The sequence below is a fragment of the Periplaneta americana genome, chromosome 11 (genome assembly GCF_040183065.1).
Source record: "Periplaneta americana isolate PAMFEO1 chromosome 11, P.americana_PAMFEO1_priV1, whole genome shotgun sequence".
Lineage (NCBI taxonomy): Eukaryota > Metazoa > Arthropoda > Insecta > Blattodea > Blattidae > Periplaneta > Periplaneta americana.
Window position 1 is genome coordinate 15,940,884 of NC_091127.1, and position 19,701 is coordinate 15,960,584.

The window sequence follows — 19,701 nt, forward strand, 5'->3', positions numbered from 1 at the left end:
TGTGCTTCTATTATGACGGCATAACTTGTATCATAAAGTTTACATTATGAAACGATTTGCAAATGCTATAACATTTAATACGAGGGAGAATCAAGAAGTAACCTTAATAACTGTTTAATTAATTGAATATGTACAGTAGTGGCAAAAAAAACCGCACCGACCCTTGTAGCTGATACAAAAGAATCCTGTACTGTGTATTGTGTCAAACTGTGGTAATTTCAATATGAGTAGTGAAGCCAGAGGTATGTACTGCTATTTAATGTAAAAATACGCAGTTATCTTTGCCGAATAGAGGTAGAAATGTAATTTTGATGCCAGATGAAAATAAAATTCTCAAAGTCTTTTCGTCTGTAAGTTTGAGGCACTGAAGGAAACAATTCGTTCACGAATATCTGTAGTAGCAAGCTGTTGAACTTACCTAAGATGTAGAAGCTGTAGAAGAGTACCAAGATGAGTGCCTCATACCACTCGATGCGTCCATCCCACAGCGTTGCGATGAGGGCCACCACTGTGAAACTGTATATCACGCAGTCACGTGTTAGAGACCACCAGTTCAAGGTTACAACCTGCAAAATCACCTCTGTTAAAGTAGCTATAGAGGATTCCACGTTAAGAAAAAAGCACTGGTCTTATGAGCGTTGCCTAATACATTGTACAAGCTATGTAGTAGGTAGGCGTTTCTATGGAAACTGATCATTTGATGGAATAGCCCCATATGCTCAATGCTTTTTTCTTAACGTGAAATCCTCCTCTTCATGTATCTAAGCTGTGCTCACTTGCTGCACTAGATATTATTTTTTCGGTAGCTTTTGCGAGATTAGTGGCGATAAGGCAGCTAAAGGGCATTCTCACACACTTCAAAATTAAGGGTACTCATGAGCAGGGGCGGACGCAGGTTTTTTTTTCGGGGAGGGATTCGAGGAGATAGTAAAAATGGAGTAATGAGAAATAAGTTTATAGACTCACAATTTGTTTCCGAGTCACAAACATTTACAAGTTGGCCTGAGTAGCGTAGTCGGTATAGCCTTCTGTGCTCGAAGTTGCGGGTTCTACCCCAACCCAGCTCGATGGCATTTAAGTGTGTTTAAATGTGACAGGCCTCATATCAGTCGATTTACTGGCATGTAAAAAAAGTCCTGAGGGAAAAAATTCCGGCACACCGGCGACGCTGATATAACCTGGGCAATTGCGAGCGTTGTTAAATAAACCATAATTTTTTAATTTTAACATTTACAATGACTGCAATACAAAAACAATGACTGAATAACATTTACAGAAGAAGGCGACGAGGCTTTTTAGACATTTCATCCAGTACTTCATGAGCTTTTACTTCTACATTTTTATGTATATACATCAAGGCCAGTCCATTTAATCTGTCTGCTCCCATCGTGCTCCTCAAGTAAGTCCTCAAATACCGCAGTGTTGAGAACGACCGTTCTGGTGTTGCTGTAGTTACAGGCAACGTGCAGTAAAGTTTCAGCACATTGCGAGTGCAGGGAAAAATAATTTCATTGCACCTGTTCAAAGATGATATAAAGTCAGTAGGTATTAGGTGAAGATTTTTCTGATCAAGGAAATTTCTTCTCCACATCTTCAATTCATTGAAGAAAGACTCTGGTGATGCATCAACATTATTGGGCCACTGATTTACTACAGCCTCAACAGCAGTTTCTAAATCTTCATCTGATGCTCGCACTATGTTTTAGACAGAAAAGTTTGTATGGATTTTAGGATTCCCTTATGATTAAAAAACCTGTCCTTGAGCTGACTAATGAAATAGTCTAAGAAGAGAAGGAAAATTAAAAGGCTAAAATACTCTTCATGACTCTCTGTCTTGAAGTAAGAACGCTGTGTTTGTCTTCCTGCATTTCTTGGAATTTAACATTTTAGCAAAGAGAATTTACGTGGAAAACTCTCTAATTCCTATATACATTCACGAATTAAAATTAATATTATTTTTGTTTCTTGTTTCGTATTTTTCTCAAAATTTCGGGAGGGGATATATCCCCTTAATCCCCCCCCCTTGCATCCGCCCCTGCTCATGAGTGAATTTTGAAGAAAATTGCTCAAAAATCATAATTTTGTTTTTTTGACATAAAATACTATATACCTCCCTCTATTAAAAAAGTAGCAGCACTGGTAAGGTACCGCCATTTTTAAGTCCATAGGCCAATTTTAAACGTTCCGTGGTGCTTTAAATTCCAGCTGCGACACACTCAGTTTTGCACTGTACCGAGCAATTCGGATTTATGTGCATTTTCATTGACTTCTGTTTCAATATACCGCGCTACTTTAATTGTTAGATGTTACCACAGGTTCACTTGTGAACCAGAAGGATTTTAATATGAGTAATGTTTTCAAATATTTCATTGCTGTTTTCTCACACTTTAAGTTTTCAGCATTTTCATTCCTATAAAATGCTCTTTGTGAAGCAGATTTTGTGATAGACAGTTCAGTATTTAAGTTCATAGATATGTAGTGAATAAAAATAGCTCAGGGTTTTATGGTGAATAGAATTTCAATTTTTTTTTCAGTTTTTTAATATATATTTTTTATTTTTAAGAGAAAAATTATACAATATAAAAAAAATTCTAGAGGTTTATCTAATGAATCTACATTGAAACCCAAGGCTATTTAAAAAGTATTTGTATGGTGAGCCTATTCACAAATTATGAGACCAAAAAAAAGAAAATTGTCACACAAGAAACTTTTTGAGTTACTTACTCGCCCTCAAAAATGTAATCTTGCCCACAACTTTTTAACCATGAGGGCTACAAGGACAAATTTTTGAGTTCTGTAGTTATATTAATATACACTTACGGTACAAATTTGAAGAATCTAGCTTTTATAGTTTAGAATTTCGTAATTTCACTCATGAGTACTCTTAAGCAGTGCTAGATACTATCCTCGTTTATCATCTTACCTTCGGCAATAATGGATTATGTATTACAAGTTCACTCACTTTAGAAATGGAATTCATGACACTGCCAAATCACTAAAGAGCCCCATATACGCAGAGACTTATCTGTACAGACTTACGTCAGGGAATAAGGCCTATATCTGAATTGGATGATTGTCCAGTACATTTTCACACTTACCTCCTAGATTTATAGTTCACAAAGAAGTCGTAAGAGATCGTTAAAATCAATTATTCTCCGTGGAGAAATGCGATCACTCGAGAAGTGATATTCCTAGATGATTCTACGTTCACAGAAAAGTGTGAGAATAGTTCCCCAAGCATGTACTTTCGTAGCTTGCCGCCATTTCGCTACAGAGAACTGCTTCAAATTAAACAATGGCGAAAATCTCGACCACATGCTTGCAGTATCGTTTGTTTCTATGCTTACTTTTTCTGCCGCTTAATTTGGAGAGCGATACAGTCCGAAAATTTTAAGCAATCTCAGAAGTCTGGAGACTTAATCTCAAAGGCCAAAAGGCTTGATGTTTTTCGCCCATACACGAGGAAACTTGTCCGCTGATTTAGATTCGCAGAGATTTATCTGCAGGTAAGTCTTTACGTGTTTGGGGCCCTAAAGGTCTTACAATAGTCGAACGTATCCGGAAGTGTTAGCAACCAACTAATGATATACAAATTTCAAATTTCGCTTGATCGCCAATAATGAAATAACGGAGAAGTGATAAAATGATCATTGGAATTAGAAAGGAATTTCAGCACTGTCTAAGGAAGCGAACTTGCTAGATTCTTCCCGACGTTAAAATGGTCAGCTCACAACCTGTTCTGTTATCTATATATCTTAAATGGGCTAGATTTAGCTGAAAATCAACTGACTTAGCAACACTAAGTACTACTACTATAGTCGCGACGCTGTTATTCCCTGCGTGACTCCTCCTCTTTGCTTACGTCTTAGGAAGGGAAGGCTCTATAAAGTCTAGGTAGGTAGTATCGTTCGCCATTTTTCTTCTTTCGTTGCCGAGCTACCATACGAGGAATCTATTTGCCACACTGTTAAACATTATCATGTCGTAGCTCCTATGATAATAAATCAAACGCACTGTAATTCAGCAAATAATTGAGCGGCAAATAACGTCTTCGTGTGCTTTCTGCGAACGCCAACGAAAGAGCTAAAATGGCAGGCGATTATATTAAGTATTTATCGAGCCTTAAGAAATGAATCAGCGAATCACAAGACGCACACGTTTAAATGTAGCCGACCTGCAACGCGATTGGCTGCCGGAAATTAGAGCGACGGGACTTATAGTAAATATTACATTCAACCAGCCAGTTAGTTCAAAGGCCCTACAATGTGGCCTTGGATACCTTGTGCTAGCCTATCATATTTTATTCCTATACTTTGTTTCTGTATTTTTCGTCAGAAAACATAGTCTAGAAAGAATTCTGCAGTCTGAATCGATGTGTTGGTCAATAGAGATTGGCTATCTCTCTGCACTTGGTGTGACGAGGAAAAGCTGGTCAGTTACCTTTGCCTGGAGCCATTTCACTCAGTGTGAGGGTTCTTCCACATGCCGTAAATCTACGACACTGAGTTTCTGACTTGACTATCCTTCCGAAGTAAGCTGTGCTAAGGATTTTTATCACCCCATGAAAATCAAATAACATTGGTCGGGTTTGAAACCTGACATTGCCAATTGAAATATCCTTTGGTCCCCACAGCAAAGGAAATGGCATGCACGATTTCACATCTTTGAAATATGAGTTTTGAGAGTGGTGGAATAGCTACGTGAGTCCCAAGTCTGTGGCTACTTGTCACATTTTGTTACGTCGTCACTGAAGTCTTGAATAATATTGAAGGGAAAAGCCTGGAAGAAGGTGTTGTCCGACTGTAAAAAGAAATGGAGTGGGGAGATAGACCTATCACACATATTCCCCAGTTACATGATTAAGTCGATCTCAGTTGTCTGTCGTCAGTGGCATTTCTTAGTCATTGGGACTTGAGCCCAATACCCAAAAGAGTTGTCAACTGCTGTCTTGGCACAATACTATGTAAAGACACAAAATTGAATAAATTTGGAAGAAATCATCCGATTTGGTAACACTGACTTTAGCCTTTAGTTTTCTTTTCAACCTGGCATGTGATAACAAAGTTGCATGCTGTGGTTCCCTTGATAAAAATCGGAAAATCGTGACTTTGAGATAAAATTTGTTTGTGACAGCTACGTTAGGGAGACAAACTCACCTCCCGAGCAAAGAGCCCACAGCAGGCTGGCACAGCGAGCACGTTGAAAACAGCGCTGCCAACCACTGTTCCTACACCAATGTCTCCTTCCGTGATGAATGTGCCCACTATGTTGATGAACAGCTCTGGGCTCGAGACTGCAGCCGCCATGAAGGTGGCTCCCGCCACATCCTCTGACATGTTCAGATCTGCGAGCACCAACAGTGGATGTTATTTTGCTGTTAATACACTAAAGATTATACCGGAGTTCATTAAAGGACTGGGATTTGCACAGTACACGTGTTTTCGAAACCTGATCCACATTATCTAGGTTACTTACAGCTTTGGAGGAAATTCAGCAGCTGCTTTGTGTATCACAAATCTCATGGCATCTGCTGGGGATCAAATCTGACTGAAATACAGGAGGATCAAGTGTGTATGAGTACGTGTTTCTCTAATGGGATTTATGCTGTTGGAGAATATCTTACTGCTTTATGTTATCATTTTCTTTAACTCTTTACTTGCAATAAATAGAGCCAATTAAGATGTGAATGTAGTTCAACATAATCTGATAGCATTTACGTTCTTATAAGGCTTTAAAACTGTGGTTGAAATTTACTGCAGCACTGACAATGAGTTTCACTGATTCACATATACACTGTAGGTACATTGTTGTAGCGAACCGACTGGATTTACGGATTGATTGACTTGATTGACTATACCAGGATCATTACAGTTAAGGGGACACTCAACTTAAAAATGGCAGAAAAAGTGTCATAGAAATGAAAAATTACATTTCTACACTAATTTACGTCACAGAACTAAATCAATACGCAGAATTCTTCCCCTATTCATTGAGAAGTCACAGTCAAGTGCACAAAGCCAAAATATAAAAAATGATAATTAAAAGTGATATTTCAACTAATGATTGATTAAAAATTGAAATACTTTTTATTTTGAAAAGTATTGGATCTAATGAGCTGAGATTTTGCATGTTACTTTCCATGTGTATATTAAACTTTTTCTCCAAATTTGAAAAAGATTGGTCAAATAGGAAAAAAGTTCCAAAATATAGTTGAGTGTCCCCTTAATGGAAGCATGAATCTCAACAGTGCTATTATCGTTGTAGTTATTCATTGTTGGATAGGATAAAAATAATATATGCCTTTTTTAGTTTATGAAAGATTGTTTGTATCGTTTATGATCTTACTACAGACAGAGTCATACTCATAAGCAGACAGTGGATGCGGGATGACTTATCGTTGAATGTAAGTGCACATATATGTTACATTTTTTCATAAAGACCATTGGCTGAACAGGTTTTAAACGTAAACAGACGACGTCAACATGCTACTGTATCTCCGTACAGTCAGAAGGAAAAGAAAAATAACGTACTGTAGTACATACCTTGCAAGGTTCAGTCCTCGTCATCATTGATGCAATTACCAGCGTTGCAGTAAACGACGATATATTCTCGTAAGTTGTCGAAGCTGAATCGTCTTCGCATATCGCTTAAACAGTTTGTGTATCGAGAGAATTTCTGAAGAAAACCTCTCAAATGGGGATCACTCAATTTCTTTAGAGGAATATTTGCACTGAGCATCATGTTGCACGTGTCGTTTAGACCCGCACAACTAAATGATGATGATGTTGTAGATGGTTTCTCAGATTTCATTTTAACGCAATTCCTGGCGATGTACTGTTGCAATGTTTCTCTATAGCCTGAGTTGTTCTGGTTTTTATTTCAATTTTACATACATTACACATGATATTGTCTTCTTTAATACATAAAATGTCACTCTCATACTTCTTAATTGCATTTCGTATCTCTAAGCGAATTTAACGCTTTGACTTCTACATTATGAATGGATCAGCACTACACTATTCAACTCGTACTAAATACTTGAGCAGGATAACACAACTGCACACATTGCGTTGCAATATTACTATGAACGGACCGGGGTTCCTTAGTTCTTTACGCTGCTGTTCTCACAAAAGACGGACGGCGCGGCATGTGCCATATATTCTGATACGAAACAACTTCACTTTTCCTTAAGTCATCCCGCATCCACTATCTACTCATAAGTCATAATGATCTCACCTACAAAAGCATGATGTGTATAGCTATTCGTTCTTCGATAATGTTTTCTTCCTTGTTGTTACCATGTTAATCCAGAAATGGTTTACACTCATCTAACTAAAACTAAGGAGTCGATTAACTTAATTGGCTGATTAACTGACTAAATGTGTTAGTAAGAAACTTAATAAAGAATTGACTGAATGACCGATTAATTCATTAACATACTAATTTTATGAACTGAATAACTGTGTGGCTACTTGATTGATTTACTATCCCAATAAACTAGACTGATTTAAACTAACTAACCAACTAACTGGATTACTTACTAATTGACTAACTTATTTAGTAGCTAAAATATTAATTAATTCACTTAACCCTTTCTTACCTATAGATGCCATATGGCAATAATTAACTTTATAGCATTTATATACTTGTGTGTTACATAATATGAAGGTAAATTTTGCTGGATAACTTCTATTTCAATACATTTTCATCAATATAGTTTTGTTTCAAATGTTGCCACTCCCGTAACTTGGTCACTGAATTGGTCCTAATACAGCTATTTGTTTCAATATGGATTGCTTGTAAATTTAATTTGGGTTGATTAATAGATAAGTTAAGTAGGCTAGGAATAGATAAAAGAGTGGTGCTATGGATCCAAGAATTCTTAAAAGGTAGAACCCAGAGAGTTAGAGTAGGTAATGAAATATCGGAAATTGGAAATATAGTGCCACAGGGCAGCGTTCTAGGTCCATTACTCTTTATAATATACGTAAATGACCTATGCCATGATATTACATCAAATGTGAGGCTATTTGCAGACGACTGCATTATCTATAGAAAGATTAGAAATAATTCAGATGTAGATGCTATTCAAACAGACTTGAACAACATTTACAACTGGGCGTTAAAGCATAGGATGAAAATAAATGGTTCTAAAAGTAAATCTATAACATTTTGTAAAACCGAGAGGAAACTAGTCTTAATTACGAATTCAGTGGTGTTGTAATTCCGCAAGAACAATGTTGTAAATACCTAGGAGTGTATTTAAACTCCAAACTTTCTTGGGGAGAGCATGTTGATAATGTTACAGGCAAAGCATGGAGGGCACTTCACTTTATTATGAGAATCTTGAGAAAGGCTAGCCCCAAATCGAGGGAAATAGCATATCTAACGTTAGTGCGACCGTTAATGGAATACGGAACTACGTGTTGGGATCCCTATAGAATATATCAGATAAATTCCTTAGAAAGAATCCAGTATAGAGCAGCTAAATTTGTTAAAGGTAAAAGAGAAGATGGGAACGATACGATAAAAGAACTTAAATGGGAAACTTTGGAAAACAGACGTAGGAAAACTAGAATAACATCATTGTATAGAGCACATCTAGGTCAGAAAGCATGGGTAGACATAACGACTCGGTTAGAAAAGCCAACGTACTATGGTAGGAACGATCATGATTTTAAAATCAAATGTAGGAAACAGAAAACGGATGTAGGTAAATTCTCATTTTTAAATATAACTATAAATGATTGGAATGACCTACCTGCAGCGGTCTTTGAGGGTTGTCCTTCCTTAAGGAGATTCAAGAATAATTTAAAGAGTTGTGTATAAAGTGAAAATTAAAATTAAGGTGACATTCAACATTTAATTTTTTAAGGTGACATGTATTTATCTAGCCTGACGAGTTTACTTCCTTGGTTTGAATTGTAAATTATTTAAAAATAGCGTGTAAGAGGGCCTTAGACTAGAAATGTTTAGTTTAAATGTAGTTCTGTTTATAAGTATGCATAAGAATGCAATTATTTGACTTATTTGAACTGTTGTATCAGTGAAGCGAGGTGAGTCAGTGAAGTTATGGTTTTACAGTGCAGTGACAGTTCCGATCGGTGATAATTTATAGCGTCAATGAAATGTGTTCTATAGTGTCAGTGAAATGTGTTACAGAGTGTCAGTGAAATGTGTGCTAAAGTGTCAGTGAATTGCGTCATAGTGCCACTACAGGGAATGAGATGAGAGTAAAGTGAAAGACTATTGAAACTTATGTAAGACCTATACATAATTATGTAGGTTGTGTTGTAAAATTAGGTGTTTTATTTTATGTTTTATTATTATTGTGTTAAATTGTATTGTGTATTCTTATGTATTGTGTATAAAATTGTATATGTGTTGTAAATTGTATTATGTATTGTAAATTTTATTGTGTATTGCTTATCATTTTAACTGTGTATTGTTAATATTGTATATACCACTGCCACTGGGTTCTTGCCCACTTGCAGTGTAAATAAATACATACATACAAAGGGTTAAGAACTAACAGATTTATTAAATAAATTATTAATGGACCGTTTAACCAAATAATATCTGAATGATTAGTTTATCGTTTAACCCTGAAATTGACAAAGTATCCTATAGGATACAATAGGTTAATAGGCTATATGCTGTAATTTTAATAGAACAATAGAAAAAAAATTGGCAGGAAAATTAAAATTTCACAATACTATAATATTGTACAACATATAAAATCTGAACATTGTGATAGTTGTTTTCTTTACAGTCCGACACGGTTTAATAAACTAGTGTGAGAAATGAAATTTTGCCAATTTAAGTGTTAACCAAATTAATTAAACTTGCTTAACTAACTAATCGTATAACTGGATGACTAATTAATTGACTGAGTAACTGACTAATAAACTCATTAACTTACTGGTAAACTGACTGCTTTATTGCAGAACTATTAATCCACAGTTTAACCAAATAAACTAAATTGATTCTGACTAGATTACTAACCATTTAACTAATTAACTGAGTGACTAAGGGAGTCATTGACTAATTGATTGTAAACTGACTGATTTATTGGCTGAATTATTAATCCGCCGTTTAGCCAACTGAATTGAAGAGATTCTGACTGGGTGACTAACTGACTGAATTGCTAATTGACTGAGTAACTGAGTATCTAATAAGCTCGTTGACTAATTAGTTGACATATTGACATATTGGCTCAATTGCTGATCCGGCGTTTACTTACTTACGGCTTTTAGAGAACCCGGAGATTCATTACCGTCCTTACATAAGCCCGCAATTGGTTCCTGTCCTGAGCAAGATTAATTCAGTCTCTACCATCATATCCCACCTCCCTCGAATCCATTTTTATATTATCCTCCTTTCGGTCTCCCAACTAACACACTATATGCATTTCTGGATTCGCCTATACGTGCTACATGCTCTGCCCATCTCAAACGTCTGCATTTAACGTTCCTATGTATATTAGATGAAGAATACAATGCGTGCAGTTCCGCGTTATGTAACTTTCTCCATTCTCCTGTAACTTCATTCCTCTTAGCCCCAAATATTTTCCTAACCACCTTATTCTCAAACATCCTTAATCTCTGTTCCGTTTTCAAAGTGCGAGTCCAAGTTTCACAACCATACAGAACAACCGATAATATGACTATTTTATAAATTCTAACGTTTAGCTTTTTTGAGAGAGCAGATGGATGGCAAAAGCTTCTCAACCGAATAACAGACATTTTCATATTTATTCTGCGTTTAATTTCTTCCCGGGTGTCATTTATATTTGTTACTGCTGCTGCAAGATATTTGAATTTTTTCACCTTCTCAAACGATAGGGTGGAAAACTTCATTTAATCCGCCGTTTAATCAAGTAAATTAAACTGATTGAAACTAACTGAATTACAAACTGAATAACTAACGTAGTGATTAATGAACTGATTCAATAATTGACAGATGAACTGCCTTATTAACTGAATGATTAATCGCCTGTTTAACCAAATAAATTAAATTGACTCAACTAACCGTCTACGAGTAACTACATTATTGACTAATTTACTCAGTAACGGAGCGATAATAGACTTATTGACTGCATTATTGATCAACGGTTTAACAAAATAAACTAAGCTGACTACACAAACTAACCAACCAACTAATTTGATTACTAATTGACTGACCAATATGAAATGACATTTACTGAATGATTAATCGACCGTTTAACAAAATAACTAAGTGACTGGCTGATTAGTGAGCTATATGAATAATTAAACACACAAACAAACAAATACAACCACAAAGGCGTATACAAACTCAATTGTAACACCAGCAACAACTTCTACATAGGACAGACAGGCAGATCGTTTCAAACACGTTACAAAGAACACATCACAGCCATAACAAAATTACAAAACACCTCCACGTATGCAGAACACATCACAATGCTAACCACACCCACAGAGACCTCAACACAGACATGGAAATACTACACATCCAACCAAAAAGCCAGAAACTAAAAACACTAGAACAATATGAAATATTACAGACACACAAAAACACACCCCAACGAAATTCTCAACACACAACTCAACTTCAAAACACACACACTCTTTGACTCTACACAATACCACAGGAACACACCCTCACAGGAAACAGAACAAGCGGCGCCAAGACCAACAACGACCAGGTCTGAAGATGACCCATAAATAGGTCGAAACATGTAAACGAGGTACGTTGAAATTTAACACAGGAAAGTCTTACCATACATATTCCGAAGTGATACAGTGTAATCAAGATGTAAAATTAAACTAAATTGGCTTAACTATTTGGCTAAGTACTTGCATATACCTAACTAGACTGACTAAAATAGTTAAGTAAACACATTAAACTAAATATCTGCATCTGTAATACTTTGTAACTGAACAAATTAAACTGTGGAAAGTAATCAACCAACGGAAATACAATTTTAACTGATTAAATTAAGTATCCTAACTGACTAAACGAACCAAAAACTAAACAGTCTGCCCATATAACCAACCGAGCAAAGTAATTAATAAGCGTAACTCACTCTCGCACAGTTTCTGGATGCTTGGGACGAAGTAGTCATCGCATATCATAGCCAACATGAGGAACAGGTAGCAGCACACGAGGGCGTGGATGGCGACAGCTCCCGCCTGCCTCTGTTCGGGCGTGAACGAGTCCTGCGGGAACTCCGACAGCGCCGGGGGCGTGCAGTTCTGTTCCGAGACTTCTTCTACGTGCCATAGCAGCTGGCGACCTGCAAACATTCATAGGTACACATATTTACTCGTAGTAGTGGCAAGGTGTTTGCTGTATATCGTTTTCAGTCCTGTGCCACGCCTACGGACCCGAAAAAATTTGCTCCCCAACTACTGCCCGTGTCTCGCTTCCTGAACTGTTTCTTTGCGGGACGAGACGCAGAGAGGGAGAGTGGGAGGTCCTGTGTACTGCATGTGAAGTTAGTAACCTACTATTATACGTTCAATTCATCGGCCTTTTCAGGATTGCTTTCGTCAGCTATGGAGCAAGATCAGCCATTGACAAGCGAATGTATAGGCTATCCCCTTACAAAACAAATCATGTTCTTCTCATCAATTTCTGTAACGAAACACTAATAACAGTGGTAGATAATGTTTTTTGCACATGTAATAGGCCTATGCTACCAGCGAATAGGGATTATAAAGAATGGACACTTGAGCGAATTTTCCTGTGTTTTGTTTCTCTGTGCCAGCGTTTAGTTCTACTTTCAAGCGCTAGAGGTTAGTGTAATCGAGCATAGGCTAAGATAATAATTGAGAATAGAGTTGAGACACAGGATCCAAACATCGCCTACCTTATTCCATAATCCAGTAACGCTTTGCTTCAAATAAATTCAAGTTAACAGCTTTTCCTTATTTCTCAGTGGCAAACCAGCGAATAGAGATTATAAAGAATGGACACTCCGCGTCGGTACCTTTGATGTAGACGGACTGATTTCAATGACCTTCAAGCCAGCTAAAGCGTGAGATTCTGCTTTCTCCCTAGAGTTGGCGCTGACATCACACCAGCTAGCAGTCGACACAGCGGAAATATAACACATATAATTAATACATCTAGGTACATTATGTACTCAAATAAAATAAATTGGATCCATAAAATAATAAATCCGTCATTAACTTTATAATGAGAATTGAGACGTTGACCCCAAAAACAATTAAAATATGTAATGATTTCATAGCACTGAAAATGGAAAAAAAAAAAAAAAACTCTTACGAGAAGTAAAACCATATACCTATATTATATTATATACAAATATTAAACGAATTCGATACTTAATTTTATAATGTATTATATTATTTTATAATATGTATTACATCTTAAATATTAAATATTATTATTACAACTAGTTTGTCATTGAGAAATAAGGAAAAGCTGTTAACTTGAATTTATTTGAAGCAAAGCGTTACTGGATTATGCAATAAGGTAGGCGATGTTTGGATCCTGTGTATCAACTCTATTCTCAATTATTATCTTAGCATATGCTCGATTACACTACCTCTAGCGCTTGAAAGTGGAACTAACCGCTGGCGCACAGAGAAACAAAACACAGGAAAATTCGCTCAGTGTCCATTCTTTATAATCTCTATTCGCTGGGCAAACTAGTTGTAATAATAATTTTTTATATTCCAGATATAATAAATTATATTATAAAATAATATAATACATTATAAAATTAAGTATCAAATTCGTTTAATATTTGTATATAATGTAATATAGGTATATGGTTTTACTTCTCATAAGAGTTTTGTTTTTCCATTTTCAGCGCTATCAAATCATTACATATTTTAATTGTTGTTGGGGTCAACGTCTCAACTCTCATTATAAAGGAACTCTAGAGTCTAGACATTATAGTTAATGACGGATTTATTATTTTATGGATCCAATTTATTTTATTTGAGTACATAATGTACCTAGATGTATTAATTATATGTGTTATATTTCCGCTGTGTCGACTGCTAGCTGGTGTGATGTCAGCGCCAACTCTAGGGAGAAAGCAGAATCTCACGCTCTAGCTGGCTTGAAGGTCATTGAAATCAGTCCGGCTACATCAAAGGTACCGACGCGAAGTGTCCATTCTTTATAATCCCTATTCGCTTATGCTACCGTGACGCACGCGGCAGCTACCGTAACGGTCCTAGCAGATCTAAGAGGCGTGGCTATAATCACTAGGGAGCTCTCGGCTCAGGAAGTGAGACACGAGCAGTGACATACATTTACCAGTAAAACTAAAAAAAATTGGCATGCAACAACAATTTAACATTATGCTACTATCTGAAGCAGACATCTGCGAAGCAGGAAAATATCGAACATTTTTTCAACTCGATTTTTTCTTTTATGACAATTTTTTCTCCCCTACGAATTTGCCGCCTTGGACCCGGGCCCATTTGGCCCATGCGTAGGTACGTGCCTGGTTTTCTTCTACACAAAGGGTTGGGCTCGTTCTCTACTCTGTTCTCTAGTAGTGAAATTTCTTAGTTTGTACAGCTTTTGTGTACACTGTACAACCTTGACACGGAAATTGGTCCGGTCGCTATTCAGAGACGAAGTTCCCGTATCGAAATAGCTCGGAAATCATGGTGTAGAGGTTGCGGGTTCGATCCCGACCGAGGTCGATGGCATTTAAGTGTGTTTAAATGCGACAGGCTCATGTCAGTAGATTTACTGGCATGTAAAAAAACTCCTGCGGGACAAAATTCCGGCACATCCGGCGACGCTGATATAATCTCTGCAGTTGCGAGTGTCGTTAAATAAACCATAATATTATTGTCATCGTGTGCACTGTGCTTACAAGCTTGCGTTTTACGTATAGACATTCGAAGCCCTGTCTTTGTAACGAGAAGAAAGAGTTCTACCGCTAAACCATAAAGATTTCATAGGGAATATGTCGTTTCATGACGTACAAACACGTCGCTGCCACGACTTTACTTCATACTCGGACCTCGATACTTAATATTTCCCCGTGTGAATCGCGCGTTAACTCGAACGACACAGTCTTACTAATAAACCGTGTATAGTTTTTATACTAGACTTATGCAAAGTTGAGACAGAAAACTTTACTAATAAACCATGCAGAAGCGATGGACGTATAAACAGCCTGTAACTATACAATGGTAATTGCTTTGCAGTAGTTATGTACATGAAACCCCTTGTTTAAGCATTGTATATAGAGAAAAATTGGCCGCCCCTCTAACAGCTGTTCGTATCGACTGTCATTTTATGATGATGGTTGCCTAGTAACCAAAGAAGAACAAACCAAAGAGCACAGAATAATTAAAACAATATTACTGTAGCTTGTACTCTTTGACCAAAATATAGTATGGTAATCGATTAGAGCCAGTTGTACTATCGATACTTAACACGCCACACTAGAGCGCTCTACCGGATGCAATAGAGAACCTCAGACATTCTATTATCTTTCGTAACGAAGTAATGACGAAACTATGACGTAGCTGTGTAACAGTTGTACTGTTATACGCGACATATGTAGTGATTATTAGTAAGGAATTTACACACGACGTATAAACGAGCTACTCATTGTATAAGTATAAGACAGTTAAACGTCTGTGTATAGAGTTTTTATTAGTAAGACCGAGACGATTTCAGCTACAGGAGAGCCACTTCAAAAGGTGTACAGTAGTGGCAAAAAAACCAGACCGACCCTTGTAGCTGATTTCAGAGCCTTGTTCACTCCAGAGCACGATAGACTGGTAACTAAGACTTCCGTGGTTCGAATCCTGCTTGGGAAGGAAACTTTTTTTTTTTGTTTCTTATTCAAATTTATTCCCAATATTTTTCGATTGCAGCGATATTTTACTACTTAATTAACTTATTATTCCCAGAACATCGAAAAGTATTGGGAATAAATTTGAATAAGGAACAAAAAAAAAAGTTTCCTTCCCAGGCAGGATTCGAACCACGAAAGTCTTAGTTACCAGTCTAACGTGCTCTGGAGTGAACAAGGGTGTGAAATCAGCTACAAGGGTCGGTCCGGTTTTTTTTTGCCACTACTGTACATAGCTTCGCTGAAACTGGACTGTGACACAATTTTTTAGAGCTAAAAAAATTATTTATTTTATTTTCTTTTACTTAGCGGTATTCTGTAAACTGAGATATAATGAAGCAAAGAGAACAGATTTGGAGCTCACATAGGCCTATTCAGTTTTTCACAGCCCAAATTCCCTTGCAAGGACGTGTTTTCGCGTACGTATAAAGTTTCTCCTCCCCTCCCCTTTCAATTTAATTCAATAAAAAAAGCAAAGAGAGTGAATTGTCTTAATTTTTCTTATTGTAGTATTTGTATTATATGCCTAATAGGGAAAAATTAAGTTATTACTATTTTTTTCTGATTACTTATCTGTGTTATAATAGGGGAAAAATTCGGTTAAATTCCATGAAATCGATAATACACATATTATGTGTGTAGCAACTGCATAAGGAAATGAAGAGTCCACTGCACGAATGATGGATGTCATTTGGAATACATTTTGTAGGAGAAGCAATTGAAAGTTTGAAATGCTTAGTGCTCAAAGCTTAACTGTGATTTTCCGATCTTTACTGGACAATGACTTACTTACTTACTGGCTTTTAAGGAACCCGGAGGTTCATTGCCGCCCTCACATAAGCCCGCCATTGGTCCCTATCCTGAGCAAGATGAATCCAGTCTCTATCATCATATCCCACCTTCCTCAAATCCATTTTAATATTATCTTCCCATCTACGTCTCGGCCTCCCCAAAGGTCTTTTTCCCTCCGGCCTCCCAACTAACACTCTATATGCATTTCTGGATTCGCCCATACGTGCTACATGTCCTGCCCATCTCAAACGTCTGGATTTAATGTTCCTAATTATGTCAGGTGAAGAATACAATGCGTGCAGCTCTGTGTTGTGTAACTTTCTTCATTCTCCTGTCACTTCATCCCTCTTAGCCCCAAATATTTTCCTAAGCACCTTATTCTCAAACACCCTCAATCTCTGTTCCTCTCTCAAAGTGAGAGTCCAAGTTTCACAGCCATACAGAACAACTGGTAATATAACTGTTTTATAAATTCTAACTTTCAGATTTTTTGACAGCAGACTAGATGACATAAGTTTCTCAACCGAATAATAACAGGCATTTCCCATATTTATTCTGCGTTTAATTTCCTCCCGCGTGTCATTTATATTTGTTACTGTTGCTCCAGGATATTTGAATTTTTCCACCTCTTCGAAGGATAAATTTCCAATTTTTATATTTCCATTTCGTACAATATTCTGGTCATGAGACATAATCATATACTTTGTCTTTTCGGGATTTACTTCCAAACCGATCGCTTTACTTACTTCCAGTAGAATTTCCGCGTTTTCCCTTATCGTTTGTGGATTTTCTCCTAACATATTCACGTCATCCGCATAGACAAGAAGCTGATGTAACCCGTTTAATTCCAATGACTATCAGTGTTAATGCCATATAACTCTATATGTACATTCTATATGTCTTAAGGTATGCATTGACAGTCTTGGTTCATTTTCGACAAGAAAGTGACATCCATCATTCTTGCAGTGGACTCTTCAAATGTGTATATGTAGTGCTTTCGACTCCGAGCACAAGTATTACCACGAGCCTGGTACTAAAAAATTCCATTCGTCTCTTTATATAAGCGTCTCTCTCTATTTTATCGTAGCTACTTCAGTTGATATATCGTCGCCAAATATAGCAAATCATTATTTTCTGGAGCATAATGGTCTACTTCGGATGCGATCCACGTACCAAGGTGGATTGGAAGGGGGAAAGCGGGCAGGGGGGCCGGTCCACGGGGGCAGAGGTCGTTGTGGCAGCCCTGGGAACAAGTCTCGCGCTGAATGCCATTGCGCCTGCGCCGCTTTTAGGTGCCTGTTGTCCGCTTAGATGGGCCTACACGTGTATTACATTACACAACAATTTATTTACGATTATGCAAGTAAAGCCGTGTTTTTCACTCATATTCTTTGTATTGATAAGATTGAACAATAAGTATTCATTACTCTTGTTTAGGTGTTTGACCATTACAAGACCCATTGATAAATAAGAGTACATATTAAGTAAGCCTTACTTACTTACTTACTTACTGGCTTTTAAGGAACCCGGAGGTTCATTGCCGCTCTCACATAAGCCCGCCATTGGTCCCTATCCTGAGCAAGATTAATCCATTGTCTATCATCATATCCCACCTCCCTCAAATCCATTTTAATATTATCTTCCCATCTACGTCTTGGCCTCCCCAAAGGTCTTTTTCCCTCAGGCCTCCCAACTAACACTCTATATGCATTTCTGGATTCTGCTACATGCCCTGCCCATCTCAAACGTCTGGATTTAATGTTCCTGATTATGTCAGGTGAAGAATACAATGCGTGCAGTTCTGTGTTATGTAACTTTCTCCATTATCCTGTAACTTCATCCCTCCTAGCCCCAAATATTTTCCTAAGCACCTTATTCTCAAACACCCTTAACCTATGTTCCTCTCTTAAAATCAGAGTCCAAGTTTCACAACCATAAAGAACAAAAGGTAATATAACTGTTTTATAAATTCTAACTTTCCAGATTTTTTGACAGCAGACTGGATGATAAAAGCTTCTCAACCGAATAATAACAGGCATTTCCCATATTTATTCTGTGTTTAATTTCCTCCCGAATATCATTTATATTTGTTACTGTTGCTCCAAGATATTTTAACTTCTCCACCTCTTCAAAAGATAAATTTCCAATTTTTATATTTCCATTTCGTACAATATTCTCGTCACGAGACATAATCATATACTTTGTCTTTTCGGGATTTACTTCCAAACCTATCTCTTTACTTGCTTCAAGTAAAATTCCCGTGTTTTCCCTAATCGTTTGTAGATTTTCTTCTAACGTATTCACGTCATCCGCATAGACAAGCAGCTGATGTACCCCTTTCAATTCCAAACCCTCTGTTATCCTGAACTTTCCTGATGTCATACTCTAGAGCAAGTAAGTAAGCCTGAGAGCTGAATTCATTATAATTTTGATTAGAGACTTCGGGTCGAATTCATAGTCGTCACTTATAAAATGAGGAAACACTTAAGTAATGAGCGTTTCCTTACCACTTAGCACATATCGCAGAGACGCTACTCTTTGATATGCGCTAAGCATTCCCTTGACATCGAAAGAAATATGGCAACATGGCTAGACGTAAGCGCTTTCGTACATTCAGTTGTTTTCCAGCGCCCTCAAATTGTTAAATCGACATTATTATCGTACATAAATACAGAAGTAAATATTATAGAGCTAAAATTTATACAAAATGTCGAGAAAGCATTTTATAGAAGAAGAAAGAAGTGAGCTAAGAGAAATAGTTATGAAATATAGAGATATCATCGAAAGTAAAAAAATCTAATATTTTTTTTCTCTTCAAAAGAAGAAATTGACATGGGACAAAATTGCAGTTGAGTTTAATGCAAACTCCGAAAATATTCCTGTAAGTATATAATTTTAATTAATTTTCAGTTATTTTTGTGGTAAACAAAGTGGAAGTGGTATAATTTCGCCAATTTTAACAACTTATTCTTTGGATAGAATACAAACGAAAATGCAAATAATACTTTTTTTGGGACGTGAATACTTTTCGAAAAAAAAACACTTAAAGCTACCTGAAATGATGC

The 19,701-nt window shown here is 36.9% G+C and overlaps 1 protein-coding gene across 1 annotated transcript in view; it reads right to left on the minus strand.

Annotated features, from left to right (window-relative positions):
* Positions 1-19,701, minus strand: part of LOC138708848 (sodium/potassium/calcium exchanger 3-like) — a 67,732-nt gene that overhangs the window by 21,643 nt on the left and 26,388 nt on the right. The window contains exons 2-4 of the mRNA XM_069839087.1: positions 12,071-12,280; positions 5,157-5,344; positions 419-566 (exon numbers count right to left, since the gene is read on the minus strand). Of these exons, the coding sequence (XP_069695188.1) occupies positions 419-566; positions 5,157-5,344; positions 12,071-12,280 (546 nt within the window). The remainder of the gene's footprint in view (positions 1-418; positions 567-5,156; positions 5,345-12,070; positions 12,281-19,701) is intronic.